Genomic DNA, 19,655 nt, shown 5'->3' on the forward strand with positions numbered 1-19,655 from the left:
ACAGTCGACGAACAAGCAAAGCTGTCAAGTCCCAAGGTTTCGACAAGGGGACATTTCGTTGGCAACGGTCTGCACTAGCTTCACAACTTTCTTTGTTGAAAGATTGGCTCCTGGTGGAATGCTTCCATTGGTCACCCACTGAAAGTGCACAAGAGAAGCACAACAGACCTCTTTTACAAAAGCGATGTAGCAGAAAGAAGGCCAAATGCTTTATGACAATTTTCAGGTCACCTTGGACATTAGCGATTCAAATATGACAAAGGGCAGAAACTCGCAAGGCGGAGGAGAATTTATGCAAGGAAAGGCAGGCATTCACAAGACCGTAGCACTAAGTTACAAAAAAAAAAAGTTCTCGTGGGTTTTCCTGCACTATAGTTGGGATGAATTGTCTCGTGAAGGTGCTATATATATATATATATATATATATATATATATATATATATATATATATATATATTCTGTGTTAAACATAACAATGGCCGCGGCGCTTACAATTAAAAAATAGTCCATGTAGAATGGTATCCACGAGATTGCTTCAGCTAATATTTTTACCAAATGGATTTTCTAAGACGCTACATGCACTACGTCATCGGCTTGAACGTCTCAATGTACATATATTTTTGGGGTATTTGAATCAATCCATATTTTATTACTGATATATATATATATATATATATATATATATATATATAAATCATTTTAATATTATACATTAAAACAGTTACAAAGTAATAGTAATACAGAAGGAAGTCCCAAAGTAAAAACTGTCAGGGGGACCTCCTGTTAGTACATGCATAAAAATGTAGAGCATACGATTAGCAACTAAGGTAAAAATAGCGGGAAAATACAAATCAATATAACCAAGGTAAATGAATAAAAAGAATATCACATCACCCAAGGCTTGCGATTATGGAAAAATGCAAATAAACAAAATAGAAGTAATTAATCAATCACCGGTAGTTGAAGATTACACAGAAAAGAGCAACAACAATTCTACTTTGAAATACATATGTAATTTCAAACATATATATAGGAATAATTGAATAGGAATATAATTATTACATTACATCAACCGTGCGCAATTCAACACAGCAACAAACTTAATGTATATACAGCCAATTGCCAATAATATTCCAGTATATACAGCCAATTGCCAGATACAGGAACACAAACCGAGAAAAATAAAAAGTTGAGAAACCATAATGTATATGCATATACACACACACACACACATATATATATATATATATATATATATATATATATATATACTCACACACATACACATATATGTATTAGTTAACGTATGCTGTTAGTAAAAACTGTTTTAGAAGCCGACGGAAACAGTGTAGCGAAGGGCTTGATTTAATATTTGACGGCAATTCCAAAACGAAATTGCAGAAAAGAAGGCTGTCATTTTACCGTAGTTAGTGTTTACTTTTGGAAGCAAGAGGTTATTATTTTCAAAAAACCGTGTGTTATTTGTATTGTAAAGTAGCGTTGGGGGAAGTAGCTCAGTAGGAATGTCACAGTTTCTACTTCTAAACAATAAAAGACCTAGTTTGAGTTGAAATGTGCAGGTTAATGTTAGAATTTCAAGAGTGCGAAAAATGGGTGGCGCTGATGCGGTGAATGAACTATGGGCAATTATTCGGACTGCCCGGTTCTGAAGGTGATTGAGGGATGTCAGGTGTGTGGGGTATGTGTTGCCCCATGATGAAATACAGTAAGTAAGGTGACTGTTAATGAAAGCATAGTAAAGCGATTTTAGAATATGTTGTTGAAAAAAATGTCATGTTCGAATGAGCACGCGGATGCCAAAAGCAATCTTCTTAATAAGAGAATTAATCTGAATGTTGTATTTAAGCTGAGAATCTAACACCTAGAAAAGTAATACAATTAGAGGGAGGAATGACGCAGTTGTCGATGTATAGTTCAGGGGTTATTGTAAGCGTTTTTTGGGACGAGTGAAATAACATGAACTTTGTTTTAACAGGGTTTACATTTTGCAAGTTAACAAGATTCGTGACATCGGCGTTTAACTTTCTTAGTAGACTGTTAATGTCTTTATCACTAATGAATATGGTTGTATCATCAGCATAGAGGATGCAGTCAGAAGAATTAAGTGATGATGGTAAGTCATTGATGTAGATAAGGAATAATACAGGACCCAGAATTGATCCTTGTGGAACGCCCTGGTTAGTTGTTATTGGAGTTGATAAAACACTTCCATAACTAACAACCTCGGATCTGTTAGTAAGGTAGCTTTTCAAAAGGGCTAAAGCAGGCCCACAAATTCCGAGGGATTCAAGTTCAGCATACAAAATGGGATGGTTATTAGTGTCGAAAGCTTTAGTTAAATCAACAAATACCGCCCCTGCCCATAGCCCATTATCGATAAACTGCTTTATGCTGTCAGTTAGTTTTATCAACGCTAATTCGGTTGAGAAGTTAGCACGAAAACCAAACTGCTTAGGTGTCAAAAGGCTAAATTTTGTTAGGCGATTATCAATGAGCTTCTCAATTACTTTGCTGAAAAATGTGAGGATGGTAATAGGGCGATAATTAGAAAAAACATGTTGATCGCCCTTTTTAAATACAGGTGTTACTTTTCCTTGTTTGAGACTCGTTGGAAAAACGCCGGTACGAAATGCAGTGTTAATAATATCAGAAAGAACAAAAGATAACTCGCGTGCTACAAGTTTGATTTTAGATGGATAAATCGAATCTAGGCCACAGCCTGTGGTCTTCAGACTTATTATAGTGCGAAGAACTTCATCTGGTGAAGTGGGTTTTAGGAAAAAAGAGTGAGGCGAGCGAGACAACCTGGGCAAGTAAGTGACAACAGATGCAGGTATCTTGAAAAATGATTCATTAAAAGAATTGGCGACAGCTATAGGATTAGTTATAGTGCTCGTGCCGTCCGTAAATTCTGTTACAAGCGCCTCCTGTTGATTTAGATTTAAAAATTCTTTTATTACGTTCCAATTCTTTCTGCAGTCATTCCCATTTTCGAGCACTTTATTTTGGTAGTAGGTTCTTTTAGCCTGTTTCAGTAAGACGGCGAGAGTTTGTGAATACAATTTAAAACGGGCCCTTAGGGCAAGGTTAAATGGCTGGAGTTTTACTTTTTTGTCAAGATTATCTTTTTTATTTATACTCGCAGTAGGCCTCTAGTGATCCACGGGTTTCTGGGGGTAGAATACCAACGAGATATGGAGGATACAGACGTACATGAGTTTATGATATATGTTAGTTTCTCAGTCAAATTAATGATTGCTTTGGTAACACATGACTCTTCAGATAACAGCCCCCAGTCAGAGCGGGATACCATATCCACAAATTTCACAGAATCAAAAGAACACTTATTAACCATTTTATTTTTACGTTTATTTTGAGTATTCAATAAGAGAAAAACCGGATAATGGTCCGTCAGATTAAAATTCACCACACCAGATTTTTGATCAGACATGAAGTTACTGAGTATGTGGTCAATAAGCGTATTCCGACCGGAAGGAGCACATCGCGTCGGCGAATCCAGTAGAGAATCCAAACCATGTCCACTGAAGCACTTAGAGTACTTTACACGGGAACTATTATTGATATTTATGATGTTAATGTTAATGTCCCCTACAATAATTACATTATAATTTTTCGTAACAAACGAGTCGAGTATACTGTCAAGTTCACCACAAAAGTCATCATAAGATGATGATGGGGAACGGTAAATTGAACCAATGATAGTTCTTTTGTTAGACGGAAGAAAGTCATCGTCAAATTCAAGCCAAACTGATTCGCATTTAGCCATGGAAAATGTGATATCAGCACGCCGTTTATATGATAATGAGAGAGAGAGAGAAATACGTTTATTCAGTCATAAAAAAAATAGAAAATTGTACTTGTATGAAAAGGCAACCCCAGTGGTTTTTCCGGTGAGGTGCCTAGATTAAGTTAATGGTTTCGCTTCTTATAAGGTAGGTGAGCAAGCTGTCATATATAGCTTTGCGGTGTGGAGGGGTCCCTTTAGGAAGGATCCAGTCATTGAGAGTGGCGACTGAGCTCTGCAGCCCAGCAAGGCAGATTCTTCGCAGTGATGACAGGCCAGGACATGTCCATAGCAAGTGGTGGGCTGTGGCTGGCGCACCCGTGGTGCAAGTTCCGCAGGTGGGGTCAAGCGACTTGTCGATGTATTGGGCTTTGAACGCAGGCGTGACTGCCGTGATAATGTGTTAGAAATAAATATAGCCGATCCACCGTGGCAGTCAGCCAGACGATGAGAAAATTATGTTTGATAGCCCGGTATGGAAAATAGGTTTTCATCAGCTGCAGATAGCCATGTTTCTGATAGAGATATGAGTGAGAAGTGGTGATTGGTTAAAGTAAGAAAATTGACCATATCATCAAAATTTTTGGTAAGCTTCGTACGTTAAAATGTATGATGGAAATGCGGAAAGTGGACGAACAACTATGAAGTTGCTTCGTCGGTATGTAGTTGCTTCGTCGGTAATAAAACAGGTTTTACATTCGCGCAAAACAAGAGAATATGTTAGGGGAAATGCAGAGAGGTTGGTCTCAGCTAGAATGTTCTGGCCTGGTTTCTGCGCAGGGGATGAAGGAATGCGTACCAAAAAAAGGGATACAGCCGAGCGTGGAGCGACCGCGCTACACGTGCATACACTCGTTCAAACCCGTTTCGGCATTCCTCAAGGTCGGCCGCAGCATACGCTCTTCGCGACAGTAGGATGAAAAAAAAATGTCACAGTTTCGCCCTAAGGGCGAAGCAATGAATGCGATAGCAACACAGCAATGTCATACGAAGTAAGGTGAGCGGCTTTGGTAGCAATATGAATTGTAGTAAATATGAGCTGATTAAGTAAGCAGGTGTGCTGCGGCGTAAGTAGACCGACATGAAGAGAGACTCGATGACCACGAGAAGGCGCGTGTGAAACGGTGGTGTTGATGAGAAGCGCTTCCCGTGGGCAGCGCGTGCGAAGGGACACACCTGTAGCGCTGCACTGCCGATCCGGGCAGCATTGCATGTGTAGCGTGCGTTGGAAAATGTGGCCCGACTATTACTAACTGAATGAACAAGCGTGGTGTGAGCGCGCACAAACAAACACGAATAGATCACACTGAATGACTGCAGACAACGACTGTCAAAACGCTGGCAGCAAGCATACGCCGCAGCCGGCGAAGGTACGTGCGGTCTATCGCTTCAACGGAAACTGAGCGGCGAATGCACGGCGCATAAAGGTCAGAGCCGTGTGGAGATAAGAGACGGTGCGGACGAGCGACGAGCGCGGTTGTTGGCGGAGTAGAAGTGCGCCCCCCCTCCCTCCGGCGCTGGCTTCCTGCTTCCTTGCTTGCGCGTGGGAGATGAGTGCGTTCGCTCTCCGTGATAGCGCGCGTCCCCGCACGCTTCCGCTCGGGCATACGGCGCACGGCGAAGATTTTATCTATAGGGAACCTCACAGCGACGGCGACGCCAACGGCAGAAATCCGGTGGAAGTGTCCATATAATTGCTATCGCAATAAAAAAAGAAAGAACGCGAAGCGCAGCGGAAGATGAAAGAGGACGTTAGCGAAGAGAGCGTGAAGGGGAACGCGGAGTATGAAAGACGGCGATAGCGAAGAGAGCGCCAGGAAGAAAGCGGAGGAGGAGGGTGCAGCGGAAACGTAAGGAGAAGAGGCGAGTATGACGAAAAGGTGAGGAGGAAAGCGGAGCGCCGCACGATACGTGCTCCAAGGCGGCGACCCGCTACGAAATGGCGCCATGACATTATTAGACAATTTTAGTTTAGCGTTAGCGTAATAGCGGGGTTACGGGAAATAGCGTTACCGTTCCGCAAACGAACTTTGCAGAAAGAGAGTTTTAGTATAGCGTGATAGCGTAGTTTACGTGCGGGACGCTATTCCATTACGCTTTGAATTTCGCATACACAGAGCACCTAATTCTATGTGTATGTGCGTCCGGAAAGTGCGATAGGCAGCGCAATGGAAGCCAGGAGCGCTTTGTATTTTTACTTCACATGTCCGTCGATCTGCAACGAACCAGACAAGCAGTACAAGCTGTCTACCATAGCCTCCGAAATCCTCCCATCTCAGAGGCCATATGCCGTCGTCGCGCCTATAGTAAGTAAGTAAGTAAGTGAGTAAGTGTGTGGTCCTGATCCCTTTTGACGCAGGGCAGGCGTTTGTCAAACGCCACGTTTGTCAAACGCTATCTCCCGACTTTAGCGACAGATGGCGCTCGCATCTCAGAAAAAATTTCTCTCGTTAGGCTTAGGCGCGTTCGAAACGAGAAGCGATCTCGAAAATTCCTCAAGATTAGCCATAACACTCTCTCGGCGAAGCGGCATGAGACTAAGCAAAAGCCGTTTACGGAGTGATTTGCTACGAACGAAGTGAATTCTACAAATACAACGCCAAATTCAGTTCGAAGCGGGCGACCGCGACTGCCGCCATGTTTTACGTACACTAAGTACACCACGCTAACACGGTAACGTTAACTCTGAGAAATAGCGTGCGCACGGTAAACGGTATGGGTCGGTTAGCGTTCTGCTCATGCGCACTTCGATCCCGCTATTCCGGTACGCCCGCTATTCTGGTAACCACGCTAAACTAAAACTGTATATTACTAAGGCATGCGGCGCGCGTGTCCGCATGCCTTAGCGCTGGCGTTGGCTTTGGACCCACTGCGCATGCGCCACTTTGCCTACGCCTCAGTCGCCGCCAAAGAATGCGCTCCGCGCGAGCCATGCGTTCCTGTGTTCACGCTCTCTTTCCGAACAATGAGTGACGCGGGATGCATGTTCTTTGGTTCCCCCATTACCAAAGAACATGCATCCCGTGTACCATAAAGGCAGAAGAGAAAGCAGAGCAATGGTCATACAAAAGAAATTTGGGAATAGTAAAGACTAGTAAAGAATAGTAAAGAATAGTAAATTGATCATGAAAAGAAGTGCAAGACATGCGTTACGGCAAGCACAGTAAACATCGAGACTGCGGAGGAGATAGCTATTGTGCTAGCACTATCACAGACTGAAACGGACGTAATAGTCAGTGACTCTCGGGCGGCAGTACGAAATTTCGCTAATGGCCGAATCTCTCCTGAAGCACTACGAATCCTAATGGCAGGTACCAAAAGTCAAGAAAATTATGTTTATTTAATATTGTCACGTAGTAGTGACGGTAAATAAAACAGTCTCAAAACTGTGTATGACGAAACTGGTTGTTTATTGGGCGAACCTGTGCCCACAAAAACAAGCTACACTCAAAGCACAACGATAGCGGCGAACACAGTCGGCGATCGTCGAAAATCTGATCAGCGGCGAAGCGCGTCGGCTTTTATAACTGAGTCATCGAAGGTTCCAGATTTATCCCTGATGCTCGCGTGTCTTCCAGAAAGTTCTAGACAATTCGCGTCGGTCATACAATCAGATAACATAAGCGTCGGTGAAAACAGGCAACGGAAAGAAGCATCGATAACGTTCTAGAAACTTCTGATACAGGCGCGTCCTGCGCCGAGCGATAACGTATAGCATTTGTTAGCCGGTGGAAAGCGGCCACCGGTGAAAGATAAACATGTATACGTGTCAATATGGACACCCGTTCACACCTCCACCTCGCCAGGAGACAGCAATAATAATAAGACGGCGCATGACGTGGCTCGAGGCCTTAGGGACCGAGTGACGGCCGATAATAGGGCCGGTACCTTAGCGTCTCCCGAGAACGAGGATGGAGCGGAGTGGGAATGGGAGGATCGTATGACCAGATTTAATGACATCACACAACGCTGCAAATTGCAAAGGTGCATTTTCCCACCACCTTACCAAAAGCTCAGCAAAAAGCAGTCTATCGAATGGCGGCAATTATAGACCAGAACTTATCCGAACCCGGCGATCTCGCATCTCATTTACCCAGACATGTGCAAGACAGATAAATGCAAAAACTGTGGTTCTATAGAGCCAATCTGGAACATATGCTATGGGAATGTCGAGGCATAACAAACAATAATTGGGATGCAGCCTCTCGCGATCGCCTCCGCGTGCGCTGGGAGACTGTGTTGCTCAGCTCTGCCCTAGACGATCAACTTTGGGCTGTCCAGCGGGCCGAGGAAGCCGCCAGGGCTCAAGAGCTCCTGGCCGTCACCTAGGCGGGACCATTTGCCCGTCCCACAAACTCGCAGGGCCTTTAAATAAAGTTATTTGACTGACTGAATGAGTGACGCAACCGGTGGAAGTGCTTCGTTTGCCGCTGCTGCTAAACGAGCTGCCCGAGCAGAGGCTCAGCGCAGCCAACACCTCAATATATCGCGAATTGAAAACACATTAAAAGCTGCGCTGATATTTCGCATTAGGGAGTATCGTAATCGTCGGTGCATTTTTTTCTCCAAGTGAAACACAGCGCAGGAATTGAACGCGGGCTATAGCTCTGGCACCAAAAAAGCACGCAGACGTCAATTCAAGCGTTGCTACATCCTACAATATACGGCATAGGCGATCTGCCAGCAATGGTCACTATTTCATCGACGAAAACGAGTCCTTCTGTCTTTTCTCAGTGGACCGAGGCACCTCTTCATCTTTCATTTTGTTCTATGACATTAAATATTTCGTTGCCTTTCGACCCCAATTGATCACTAGCATTTCGTTTCTTCCGACATTCCGTCAACCATGCAGCATTCAACTTCAACCCTCCCGGCTTGATCATGGAAATGGCAGTCTTCTACGACGCTGACAGCGAAAGGTCGTTCATAGAAGCACTCGGCTCCACGAGCAGCCTTGAGGATGCCATTAAGACCATCATTTCACAGGTGAGAACTTCTGCAAGCAGTCAATTGCCATACATGCAACAGTTTAAGGGTTTCATTATTAGGCCAACAGCAGTATCACAGCGTATTATAGAGATTCAAATAACATATAGAAGACCTTTATTTTTCAGTGTTATGGGGGAGGGGGACGGGAGGGGGACGGAAATTACCTCGGATAAAAATCCATAGCAGTACATTGTAGCCATGTAGTGACAGTGACTACACTGCTGAAAGTGTAGTGAATGGTTTCACTGTCTATTGGCGAGCGTGTGCTCTGAGTGACAGGCAACACTCAGAATCACTACCGTATTGCTGAGCACATTCATTGCACGCCGAGTTCAGTGTCACAATACAAACATTATATTAAAAGCAAGACAACGTTAACAGAAACACAATATCTCACGCATCATGTCCGTCCAGTATTTGTGTATGCGTGTACACGCATTAATATAACTACTGGTGTTCGCGTACATTCAGAAGGCGATGCACTATTTGCGTGCGCAATCTTATTAGCTGCACATTATATCGGTAATAGGTAAACATTAAATCAAGTAACCAGACATCGAGTGTTATAGGTTCCGAATTATTACCGTTTAAGTGTGAGCTATGATCAACACAAACACGATAGTCCTTACACTCGTTTACTTTGTTCTTTCTTTTGATTACCTTCTTTAGGTGCAGGTCTTCTACAAGTCACCTTGGCTGAAAACTCCTCTACACATCATCATCACTGAACTTAGGTTGCTTGAAGTAGGAGCGGTAAGTTCACTGTCCTTCACTTCGCAATGACAATTAGAAGTACTAGCCGGCTTTTGACGCATAGACACTGTTGTGTTTCCTATTGTGATAGCGCGCACCGTTGTTAATGTGTATTGGGGGCGACCACTTTGGCTAACACTGCAGGTTACTCATTTGAATTTTAAAGCGAAGCTCTCTTTGCCTACCGTCCCATCGTTTCACCTGGGTCGCTCGGTCGCTGGTCGGGTTGTTGCCGAGTAGATTCAACCCCGCTTAAAGAAAGAAAAGAAGCGCGTAAGGCGAAGGCATTCGAACCTCGGCTCGCCAGCGCAACAGCCCGGTGTCCGAACCATTAGGCGACGAACGCTTATTTTTCACGTGATCTCGTGCTTAGCATCGGAACACCGTAGCCGCTAAGCCACCGTGGCGGGTAAAATTATAGAAGAAGCTAAGGAACTCGTGTAACTAGCGACGGGGCGAAGAACGATAGGCACGACTTGCAAATATTCAGAGGTGGCCGCGCAGATCAAAAACGCAAGCTCAGTCGGTTGATGTGGGTCGATTTCAAACGCCGTCTGTGTTTAAGTGTATCGGGAAAATGAGAAAAGCAAACGAAAGTGAAACAAAAAGAACGAAGCTCGTGCTATACGGTGAAGCAGCGCGTGAGACGCCTCGTGCGAGACCATGGCTCAGAGGGAGACGGCCAGAGTGGCAGAGGCTGCGAATGGAGGAGATGGTGTCCAAGGTGTGGTAGCAGCTCAGCTACGAGCCCAGTTCCTGGTCTGATGTCGCTTTCAGGCTCACGCCTGCGTTCAGACACCTCATCCGGTTCCTTCCCGTAGACTTCAGTTGGCGAACCGCGTAAGGGCGTCCAACCCGGGCTGACTTAGCGTCTCCAACGCCGTGTACAAGCGCCAACGGGGGCAAACGCCGAAAGGGCGTCCAACCATTGCCTTTCTTCACTGAGTTCAGCATTACACCGACGTCGACCATCTCCGCTTGCACCTGAGCCCATATCATGAAGTGTGTACATTGCCCAGCAAACTGCTCAAACTTATCTGTATTTGCAAATGTACTGCTGCTGTCAAACTTGCGCTTCGCCTTTACCAGAGTTTGTTTGTGCAAGTTGTGCTCTTGTTTGTTCCTGCTCTCGCGCTCACTTTTGTCATGTCCTGTTATTACATGTGTGCGTTTTCGTGTAAGTCCACCCCGTCACTCGTATTTGTTTTTCATTACCGTTCGTCTTTGAAGAAGCATTGTAAAGATGAACCATGCACGACTTTGTGACAATTATAGCCTAGTTAAGATTAACTTCATTCAATGCGTAGAACATATAACGTATTAACGTAACCGTCTATCAGGATACTAGAACAGAACAGGTTTTACAGTGTGTAATAGATGGAGTAGGGAGATTATACTTGCAGGCAGTGACGGGTTGAACAGGCGCCAGATACGTATTACTTGGAGATCCATAGGAAAGTCATTTGTCTCGAACAGTATCTGGATGATCACTTTAATTGGCTGTTTAGAACTATTGACTCGCGAAAAAATCGCCTAAGGTTCTTACTTTAGGGTGACAGAGAGCAGCTTAGAAGACAATGAGAGTTTTAACGTTATGGATATGTAATGCTTCTGAGGTCGGCATAGACAAACAAAATTGCGTGCAGAACCAGCAACTGGAGTCGGACGAGGCTGACAAGTTGCTCAAGGGTTTTAGCAACTTCACTGCAAGAACTAACGCGCACGACGACCAGCCGGGACACTGGGACGTGGCACTGCTGCTCACTGGGTAAGTTTTTCTTTTTTCTTTTTTTACGCCAACCTTGCCTTCTTTTTTATTTTTGTTTTTGTCACTTGCAAATAATCAGTATATTTGTCGACGTTGCACCTTTTTTGAGATCTCGCTTTGAGTTTTCCGCTCCGTAACTCTAAGGATGCCACAGTTTGCCTTGTCACCGAATGTGCCTGCTAAACTAGTCTGTAAACTGAGACATGTGCTAAATTCCGCAAGGGCGCTTTTCATTTTATTTTGTGTGATTTCATGGTCACTTCATGTCATTTTCTGTTAGAAAAGGTCTGATTACAGAAAGAGCGAATGAAAAGCTAAAGGCTGTGAGCATGACAGAGGCTTTTCATGATCCATTCATGAAAAATAACACAACACAAAATAGCCAGAGCAAAATCAAACACCTCAATTCGACATAGTATGCTTGACCAACACAGTATGATCGACCTTGCGTTTGTATAAGAAGAAACAAAGCATGTACGCACTGACTAGTGCGATCATTTCTGCCACGCTCCATTCATCAATCTTTTCTCTCCAATATTTGCACACGACACTTAGCTTGAGAAGTGATGCTTGCATGAGGTCGACCAACTTGTGCGGGGCAACTTCACTGCATGAAGATGATTGATGCCTGCTTGATGCCTGCTTGATGAAATTCGCCTATCCCCTGTTTCCCACGCAGAGTCGCAAGAACTTCAATAAAACAATGTGTACAACACCAAAGTTAACTCGAGCAAAGGATACTTATTTATGATGTCGCATCTTTGCAAGTTCAGCTTTCGAAAAAATATTGTCATTTCTCCTGGGAAACAGCTGAAACAATAACAGCAGTGACGTTAAAAGGTCGTAGCACGTAAGGCACTTCAAGGCTTGACAAAGGCTTTCATCTCGTTCTCGACGTTCCGCTCTGAAAGTCAACAGCTTGCATGGGAGTGGATTGCTTATGTGCGCGTTCAGGCTAGTTCTCGCAACTGTACAAAACGAAACCGCACTTCCTTTTTCGCAGTTTCTCTAATAATGTTATCAGATGCAACTTTTATAGTTTATCTCCGAGAAACGCTACAACAGACGTGACACATGAACATGGAGAAGTTGAGCGCTCAAGCCCACTAATGTTCCTCTTTTTCAGGAAGGACATGCACGCGGCGAGAGATGGGAAGAAAGATACAAGCGTTTTAGGTGAGATATGTTGCAGACCATCGCTTGTATATTCCTTTTCAATGTGGTTGGCATTAGTGTGTCTTAAAATATTCGTGTTGTCTACACTTGCGAGCAACGTCGGCATAAGGACGGCTAACTTGCAGTCCTTTTACAGCCAAGCTGTATATGGCTACCCCGGCAAACTTTCTGCGTCCGTGCGTGTACACCGTCGCGTCGACAAAGAAAATTTTTCATCTCCAGAGCTAGTGTAATTTTGAGTTTCCGCGTAACAGAATTAGGTGTTCTCCTGCGTTCAAATTGCAGTCCGATGTTATCATGTCTGCAGGCTGTGCGTGAGTTGGACTTTAGAAATTTTGTGATGCACTTTAGTTTGAGAAATTGAATTATATCAATAACGCACTTGCGCCAGGCGGAGGGACAACTAGAATGAGGATATGTGCTGCACTCCGGCGCGCCTCCGTGCGCGCGCCTGACCAACGTGTGCGCACGATGCATCTGTCCTTGATGAGCGGGCGCCCTGTCCGTTACATCGGTCGCGCAGAGTGTGCTGCGACCGTAATCGACATCGGGGCAAGACTTAAAAAAATTACAGTGACGTTCACTTCGTGAACGCGGGTTACACGCAAGCGTGTGGACGCGCGAACGTGCACCGCGCGGCGTCGAAGCACCAACCGAAAGGGCGCGAACGAGGTCGTGGACGCTACATTGATCTCGACGGTGCGAAGCCTTGTGGTGGTAGCGCTTGTGTAACGCCGGCAACAGCTTCGCTGTACATGCGCTTTCGTCAGGGTGGAATGGAGGCGGAAATTTATTTTACCACTCTGCTGTGCGTTTCTGCCACATCTGCTACACTTTTGCCCAAAAGTATCTTTCGTTGGAAAGAAAACTGAGTGTAGTACAAAACTTACTTGGTCTCCCTGGCGTACTTAGAAAGTACACCAGACTGTCTTTCATGTAGCGCGTGCTTCAGCCAGCGCAAGAGCACGCTGGCTGAGGCCGACCCTTCTGAATTCTTGTGAATGAATTTAATCCTTTTCTTGTACTTTTTTTAACGCGATAGTGTTAAGGGCCCCGTGTCGCAGAATATCCAGCGTCGGCGTCGGCGCGCCGGCGTCGGTGACGGAGAATATCATCCCGAACCCTGGACGATTTTGGCTCTCTGATGAAACAGGCTCTCCGCGTGGCGCAAAACGTTAGTGAACAAAATTGAGTTTCGCAAAGTAAAATCTGTCAGAAAAATTGTAAAGTACGACTTAACCACAACCTACAGACATGATAGCGTCGGACTGTAATTTGAATGCACGAGAAAATATATTTCCGTAACGAGGGAAACACAAACCCCCTTTTTTTAGCATTTCTACCATACCAACAGCGGCGCGCCGAGGCGAAGTTGGAGAAAAAAGAAAGTGGCCGTTGCCGGGAAGCCTGACAAGCTTTCAGGGATCGTTGAATGCTATCGCGTTCCACTCTTACAGGCGAAGGCGTCCTCCAATTTTTCATAAAGTGTTCCGACGAGATACTCTTCAAAAAATACTTATGTATTTCAAGCTGTGTATCCACTCGGTTCTTTGCGCAGGAAAGGCCTACTTAGGTGGCGTCTGCACCCGGGATTATGCCAACGTCGTTGTGGAGTTTGGATCGACCAATCCGAAGCGAAGGCCGATGACCACATTCGGCCTGCAGACGAGCGATGTGGCCGCTCACGAACTGGCACACAGGCAAGAGATTGCGGAAGCTTTGTGTAAAACAAACAAAAAAATATTAGACAGCTACTTAGAAGTAAAGCCACCTGGTTTGGAGCGCTTAGTAGAGTTACGATCGAAGGAAACAAAATAATGTAAGCACGTGATCTTCGATATATCTTGTGCCGATTGTCGTTTGCAGGAGGGCTTTGGGATTGCGTGAGCTTTGACTTAGCTGTTGTTTGTACCTGTGTCTCCTTGTCCTGGATTTATTCGTGCCAGTGCTTGTGTGTGTATATGCGTGCGTGCGTGTGTGTGACTCCCCACAGTTTCAACATAAATCATAAGCTTTCTTTCAAGGTTCGGCACAGCTGTTAGCTCTCACTCTCTGAAATACAACAAGCACCGACAAAATCTGCTATGTGGATGCCTAACAAACTTATCTTTTCGTTTTCATGCACAGTCAACCTAAACGCAAAAAAAATTTTAAATCACCGCATATCCACAACGTGAATGATGATGAGTGGGCGAAACACCGGGGATCATTCGGGTAAACCAGAGCTACGGACGAGAGAGAAAGAGAGCGCGCGTCGGGAACGAACGCCCTTGTGTGAGTGGCTCTTGGAAATAGGAGAAAAGTACAGCGCACAGGGACCATACGCCCTTGTGCACCGCAGCGCCCCTAGCTACGGTCGAGAGAGAGAGAGAGCGCGTCGGGAACGAGAGAGAGAGAGAGCATAGCTGCGCCTCTAGCGGGAGCGGCGAGTACTAGCGTGGCGCTACAACGGCGCGACGGTGGACAAGGCTCGACACTAATGAGCTTCGCCCCTAAAACTCTTAGGAACACCTGTTACGCGCAATTACATGGAAGTACAACGTATAATTGCTCAGTAGCCGGTTTTTATTTGTGGAGAAGTCATAATTGTGCGTTTTTCAGTCCGAAAAGCCACGGTTACAAATGCATGTGAAGCTGGAAATAGAACATCACACTGGAGTTGTTTCGGAATTGTTCGCGCTTGAATTTATGCTGACACTACCTAGAGGTTAGCTCCAGAAGCACGCAGCTCTTCCTGTAAACGCTATCGCGTGTGTCACCAAACGCTTCCGCGACATGCTTTTATAATATTTATGGACGCGTCGCAGCCTGGGCGTCCACCACGACGGTCCGCCGGAAAACGACGACTGCTCGCTGGACCGCTACCTGATGGGTCCGTGGCGAACCTCCAACACGACCACCTGGTGGTCCCCGTGCAGTCTCCAGGTGCTCACCAAGCTGCACGAGAACGTCAAACTGACATGCCTCAGGAAGGCACCCTCTGTTAAAAGGTAGGCTTCCGCACCTACTTTTGCACACACAGAGTGCAGAGTAATAATACAGTACAGACGATGAGCAAAACGAGAACAAGATGAAGGCAGGAGGCAACGTTTCAACAAGTCCACTTGTCGAAACGTTGGCTCCTGCCTTTATCTTGTTCTCGTTTTGCTCATCGTCTTGAATTTACATATCCCGCATTCCCCAATACAGTACAAGTAATACAGTACAGCGCAATAATACGGAGTAATACAGAGTAACCTAATAAGGTACAGCGCTGAATAATGGGAGTCCTTGATAACGCGATTGCGTGTCTGCTGCCCACTGTGTACCCTGTCATTTCGCTCGCTGTCTGCATACGAGATTGGTCTTTGCCTGAGCTCGTTGGATGCATGCACATTGCAAAAAAAAAAAAAAAAGTTGTCGCAGTTTCACCTGAAAAGCGAGGCATTCAATTGCGATAGCAAATTTATAGATAGCTATACGGAGTAATGATAGTAGCTTTATCAGCTGTATAAACTTGGACATGCAGCAGCACCGGCCACACGCAAAACTTGTCGACGCCGTCGGCGTTTTGCCCGCGTTCGCACAAAATGCGTGCGGCGTTGGTGACTGTTGCCGGAGCCTCTGATATACATAGGCACTTGGTGCCGCAGCTAAACGTCGCCTCCCCCTCCCCCCCCTTCCCCCCACGGCCTTTCGCGCGTCGGAAGAAGGCGCGTTTGCTCTACATATATGGTGATTGTAAAGGAGGAAAGAGGCGCCTACTTCTGCAGCCCTTAAGGGAGCACGGCGCAGAACGCGCGTTTGTTCTCCGCCGTGGGTTCACTCCCCGTGAAAGCACGCGCCCCTCGCACCCTTTCACTCGCACATACAGCGTTCGGCGGCGCGCGGCGACGATTTCATCTCCATTGACGTCATACGGAACCTCACGGCGACGGCGACGGCGACGGCTGAAATCTGCTTTGGAGTGTCCCTATAATTGCTATCGCAATAAAAACAAAAACGTTCCTGCAAGAAACACGGACATGGACACGGCAGGACAGAAAAAGCACGACACACCACTGTCAAAGCCTATGCTTCGACGAAACGTTGCTGGACAGAAACAGATGTGTTAGGAAAATACGGCGTTTCTGTCACAGAGTAAGGGTAACGAGACGGGCTAGTTGGTTTGAGTTGAAAAGATGTGTTCTTCCAGCGGAAACAAGCTGAACACGTAGGCTGAGCAATAAACGACAGATCAAACGCGAGACTATCAACTAGCGATTTATTTCCAGAAAAGGCCAAGTGTATGTGCTTGAAAGAGAACAAGAACTCGTGATTGGAAGTCAGCCACGAGAATTTGCGCAAGAGTACGTTTATCTAGGTCAGTTACCGACAGGTAACTATGATCATGAGAAGAAAACTTACAGAAGGATAAAGAATGGGTTGGAGCGGAGATGGCAGGCATTACCAAATCATTACCGGTAACCTACTGCTATATTTAAAAATAAAAGTGTACAATCATTGCATTCTACCGGAACTAAAATCTTGAGCTAAAGAGCTTGAGAAGAAGTTAAGGAATGTGCAAGGAGGGATGGAACGAAAGCATTTAGGTGTAACTTTAAGAGAAGAGAAGGGAAGAGAGCGGTGTGAATCAGAGAGCAAACGTGGATAGCCGAATTTCTATTTGACAGGAGAAAAAAAAATGGAGCTTGGCAGACCATGTAATGCCTAGAACACATAACCGGTCCTCTATATATTCGAGTTACAGAAAGGTTGTCATTGGAAGGGAAGATGGTGTGGTCTTCCCTTCCAATGACAACCATTGCTGTACCACTGCTGTGGTACAGCAGTGGGCATAAGAATAGTCTGATGAAGACGAAGATGATGATAATGATGTGCCTAAAAACAACTGATAAATACAGTACAGACGCTTTACGCATGCGCATACGTGCCATCGTATTTTTGGCAAGCCACACCCACCATAAAATGTGTCTACGTTTGCAGGGCCCACTGTACGGAAGGAAAACACCTCATTGGTATTCATTCCGATACAACGTCAACGTTCCTTTTACTTTACAGAAAAAAAATTGTCGCAGTTTCACCCGAAGGCAAAGCATCAATTGCGATAGCAAATTAGTAGAGATCTAGCTATACGGAGTAAGGATAGTAGTTTTATCAGCTGTATAAACTTGGACATGCAGCAGCACCAGCAACGCGCAGAATTGTTGTCGACGCCGTCGGCGTCTTGCCCGCGTTCGCACCGAACGCGCGCGGCGTTAGCGACTGTTGCCGGTGCCTCTGGGGACCCACCTTGTCGCCTCGCAACGTCTTTATATAAATACGCATTTGGTGCCGCAGCTAAACGTCGCCTCCCCCTCCCTCCCTCCCTCCCGTCCCCCCACGGCCTTTAGCGCGACGGAAAAAGTCGCGTTTGCTCTCTATATACGGTGATTGTAAAGGAGAAAAGAGACGCTTAATTCCGCAGCCCTGCAGAGAGCACGGCGCAGAACGCGCGTTTGCTCTCCGACGTGCGTTCGCTCCCCATGAAAGCGCGCGTCCCTCGCGCCCTTTCACTAGCACATACAGCGTCCGGAGCGCGGCGACGATTTCATCGCCGTTGACGTCATACGGAACCTCACGGTGACGGCGACTGCGACGACGACACCGACGGCAGAAATCCGCTTTGGAGTGTCCATATAATTGCTATCGCAATAAAAATTGACCATTACAACGTAAAACAACGATCTCTCAAAAGGAAATTTCGATATCCGGTATGTCATGCCAAGCTTAAGCTCTATAGACGCTTGAATACTTACGGGGTTGTTGCCAAAGTGTGATCGAAATCTTTCTGTATATATACTGTACATTACTTTCCCTATGTTACCATAAAATGCAGTGCAATATGCATGAAGGCTGATAAGACTGTGCTTTTGCTGGTATAGACCATAATTATTTGCGCTTGTAGTTGTCAGCCATCTTTTGTCACAGGAGAGGCCGAACGAACGACTGCGATAGCTCTTATTACGTTCTTATGGCAAGTTTGCCGCCAATTTTCGCAAGCCATCAGCTGCAGGCTGCGCCAACAGATAGTTACTAGGGTTGAAATTATGTACTCCTACTGTAAACGTGGGTGCCAGACTAAAGAAGTATACTGATATATACTCCCAGATTTGGGTCGGCTATATACTACGTGACATTGACATAACGCTGGCCGAAAATGAAACCGCCCACCCCACAAGATCTCTTCGTCACATCCGCTTCCGATAGTTCACACAACCAGCAAGTACTGAATGTTCTAATGCCGTTTCCCCCGACGCGATACCAACGCACTTTCTTGTGTAACTCACCGCTTGTCCTTGTGATGAGGGGAGTTACACAATTGTGTTTGCGTCTGTCAAGCAATTTGTGTTTAGTTGCCGTAGTTAGAGTGCAATACACTAACCAGCCCAACAATCTGTCCTTCCCATTCTAATGGCTTCGTAGCGAGTGTTTATTCAGGTGCCCATTTATTATGGACACCTGGTCTAATGCAGTACTTCGATGATGTTTTTGTGGTTTCCACTACGAAGATGCGTGATAATGTTATGTCGTCGCAAGGGTTTCACTTCCAGACGAGCAGACGAAGTTACTCAGAAATTCATGTGCTGAGATTTATGCAAGGTTTGCGCCAAGTTCCGTAAGTTTACGACATTCCTTATCTCGCTTCGTCAGCTGTCCGAGAGGCGCTTCGCCTACGTTATGACCATAATCGGCCGGTCGTGAACGATGGCTGATAAAGTATTAGAATCGACTGAATGAATTCTTATATCAGTCATGCTTTCCTGATGTATACACCGAGAACCCCATTGTTTTCTTTTTTTTCTTTTTGGGCCTTCTGCTGCCGTGGTCTGTGCAGACTGCGGCAAGTGCTGCATTGGAACTCGTGGCGCAGCTCGCATCCTCCTGGCCAGCAGTGGGACGCCGACGCGCAGTGCCGTGTCTTCCTCAAGAGCGAGGCCGCGAGGTGCAGCATCAAGCCTGAGAATATGAGTGTAAGTCTGCTTTCGAGGCGAGAAAACTTGCGTAGTTGGTTGCGAGGACTGCGTTACATAAAGATAGCACGTACCCAAGGTACATGGAAAAATAAAAAAATCACCTGCCCTTCCCTGTTGAGAAAATGCGGCTAAGCGAAGCTTGTCGTGT

At 45.7% G+C, this 19,655-nt stretch overlaps 1 protein-coding gene across 3 annotated transcripts in view; it reads left to right on the top strand.

The window, feature by feature from the left end:
* LOC119434100 (A disintegrin and metalloproteinase with thrombospondin motifs 7) overlaps nucleotides 1-19,655 on the top strand; it is a 40,788-nt gene that overhangs the window by 10,697 nt on the left and 10,436 nt on the right. For all 3 annotated transcript variants that reach the window (XM_037701414.2, XM_049658573.1, XM_037701415.2), the window contains 7 exons: nucleotides 8,679-8,812; nucleotides 9,485-9,568; nucleotides 11,215-11,336; nucleotides 12,463-12,512; nucleotides 14,071-14,212; nucleotides 15,320-15,502; nucleotides 19,369-19,504. In XM_037701414.2, coding sequence (XP_037557342.1) covers nucleotides 8,679-8,812; nucleotides 9,485-9,568; nucleotides 11,215-11,336; nucleotides 12,463-12,512; nucleotides 14,071-14,212; nucleotides 15,320-15,502; nucleotides 19,369-19,504 — 851 coding nt within the window. The remainder of the gene's footprint in view (nucleotides 1-8,678; nucleotides 8,813-9,484; nucleotides 9,569-11,214; nucleotides 11,337-12,462; nucleotides 12,513-14,070; nucleotides 14,213-15,319; nucleotides 15,503-19,368; nucleotides 19,505-19,655) is intronic.

This window comes from Dermacentor silvarum, chromosome 11 (genome assembly GCF_013339745.2).
Source record: "Dermacentor silvarum isolate Dsil-2018 chromosome 11, BIME_Dsil_1.4, whole genome shotgun sequence".
Lineage (NCBI taxonomy): Eukaryota > Metazoa > Arthropoda > Arachnida > Ixodida > Ixodidae > Dermacentor > Dermacentor silvarum.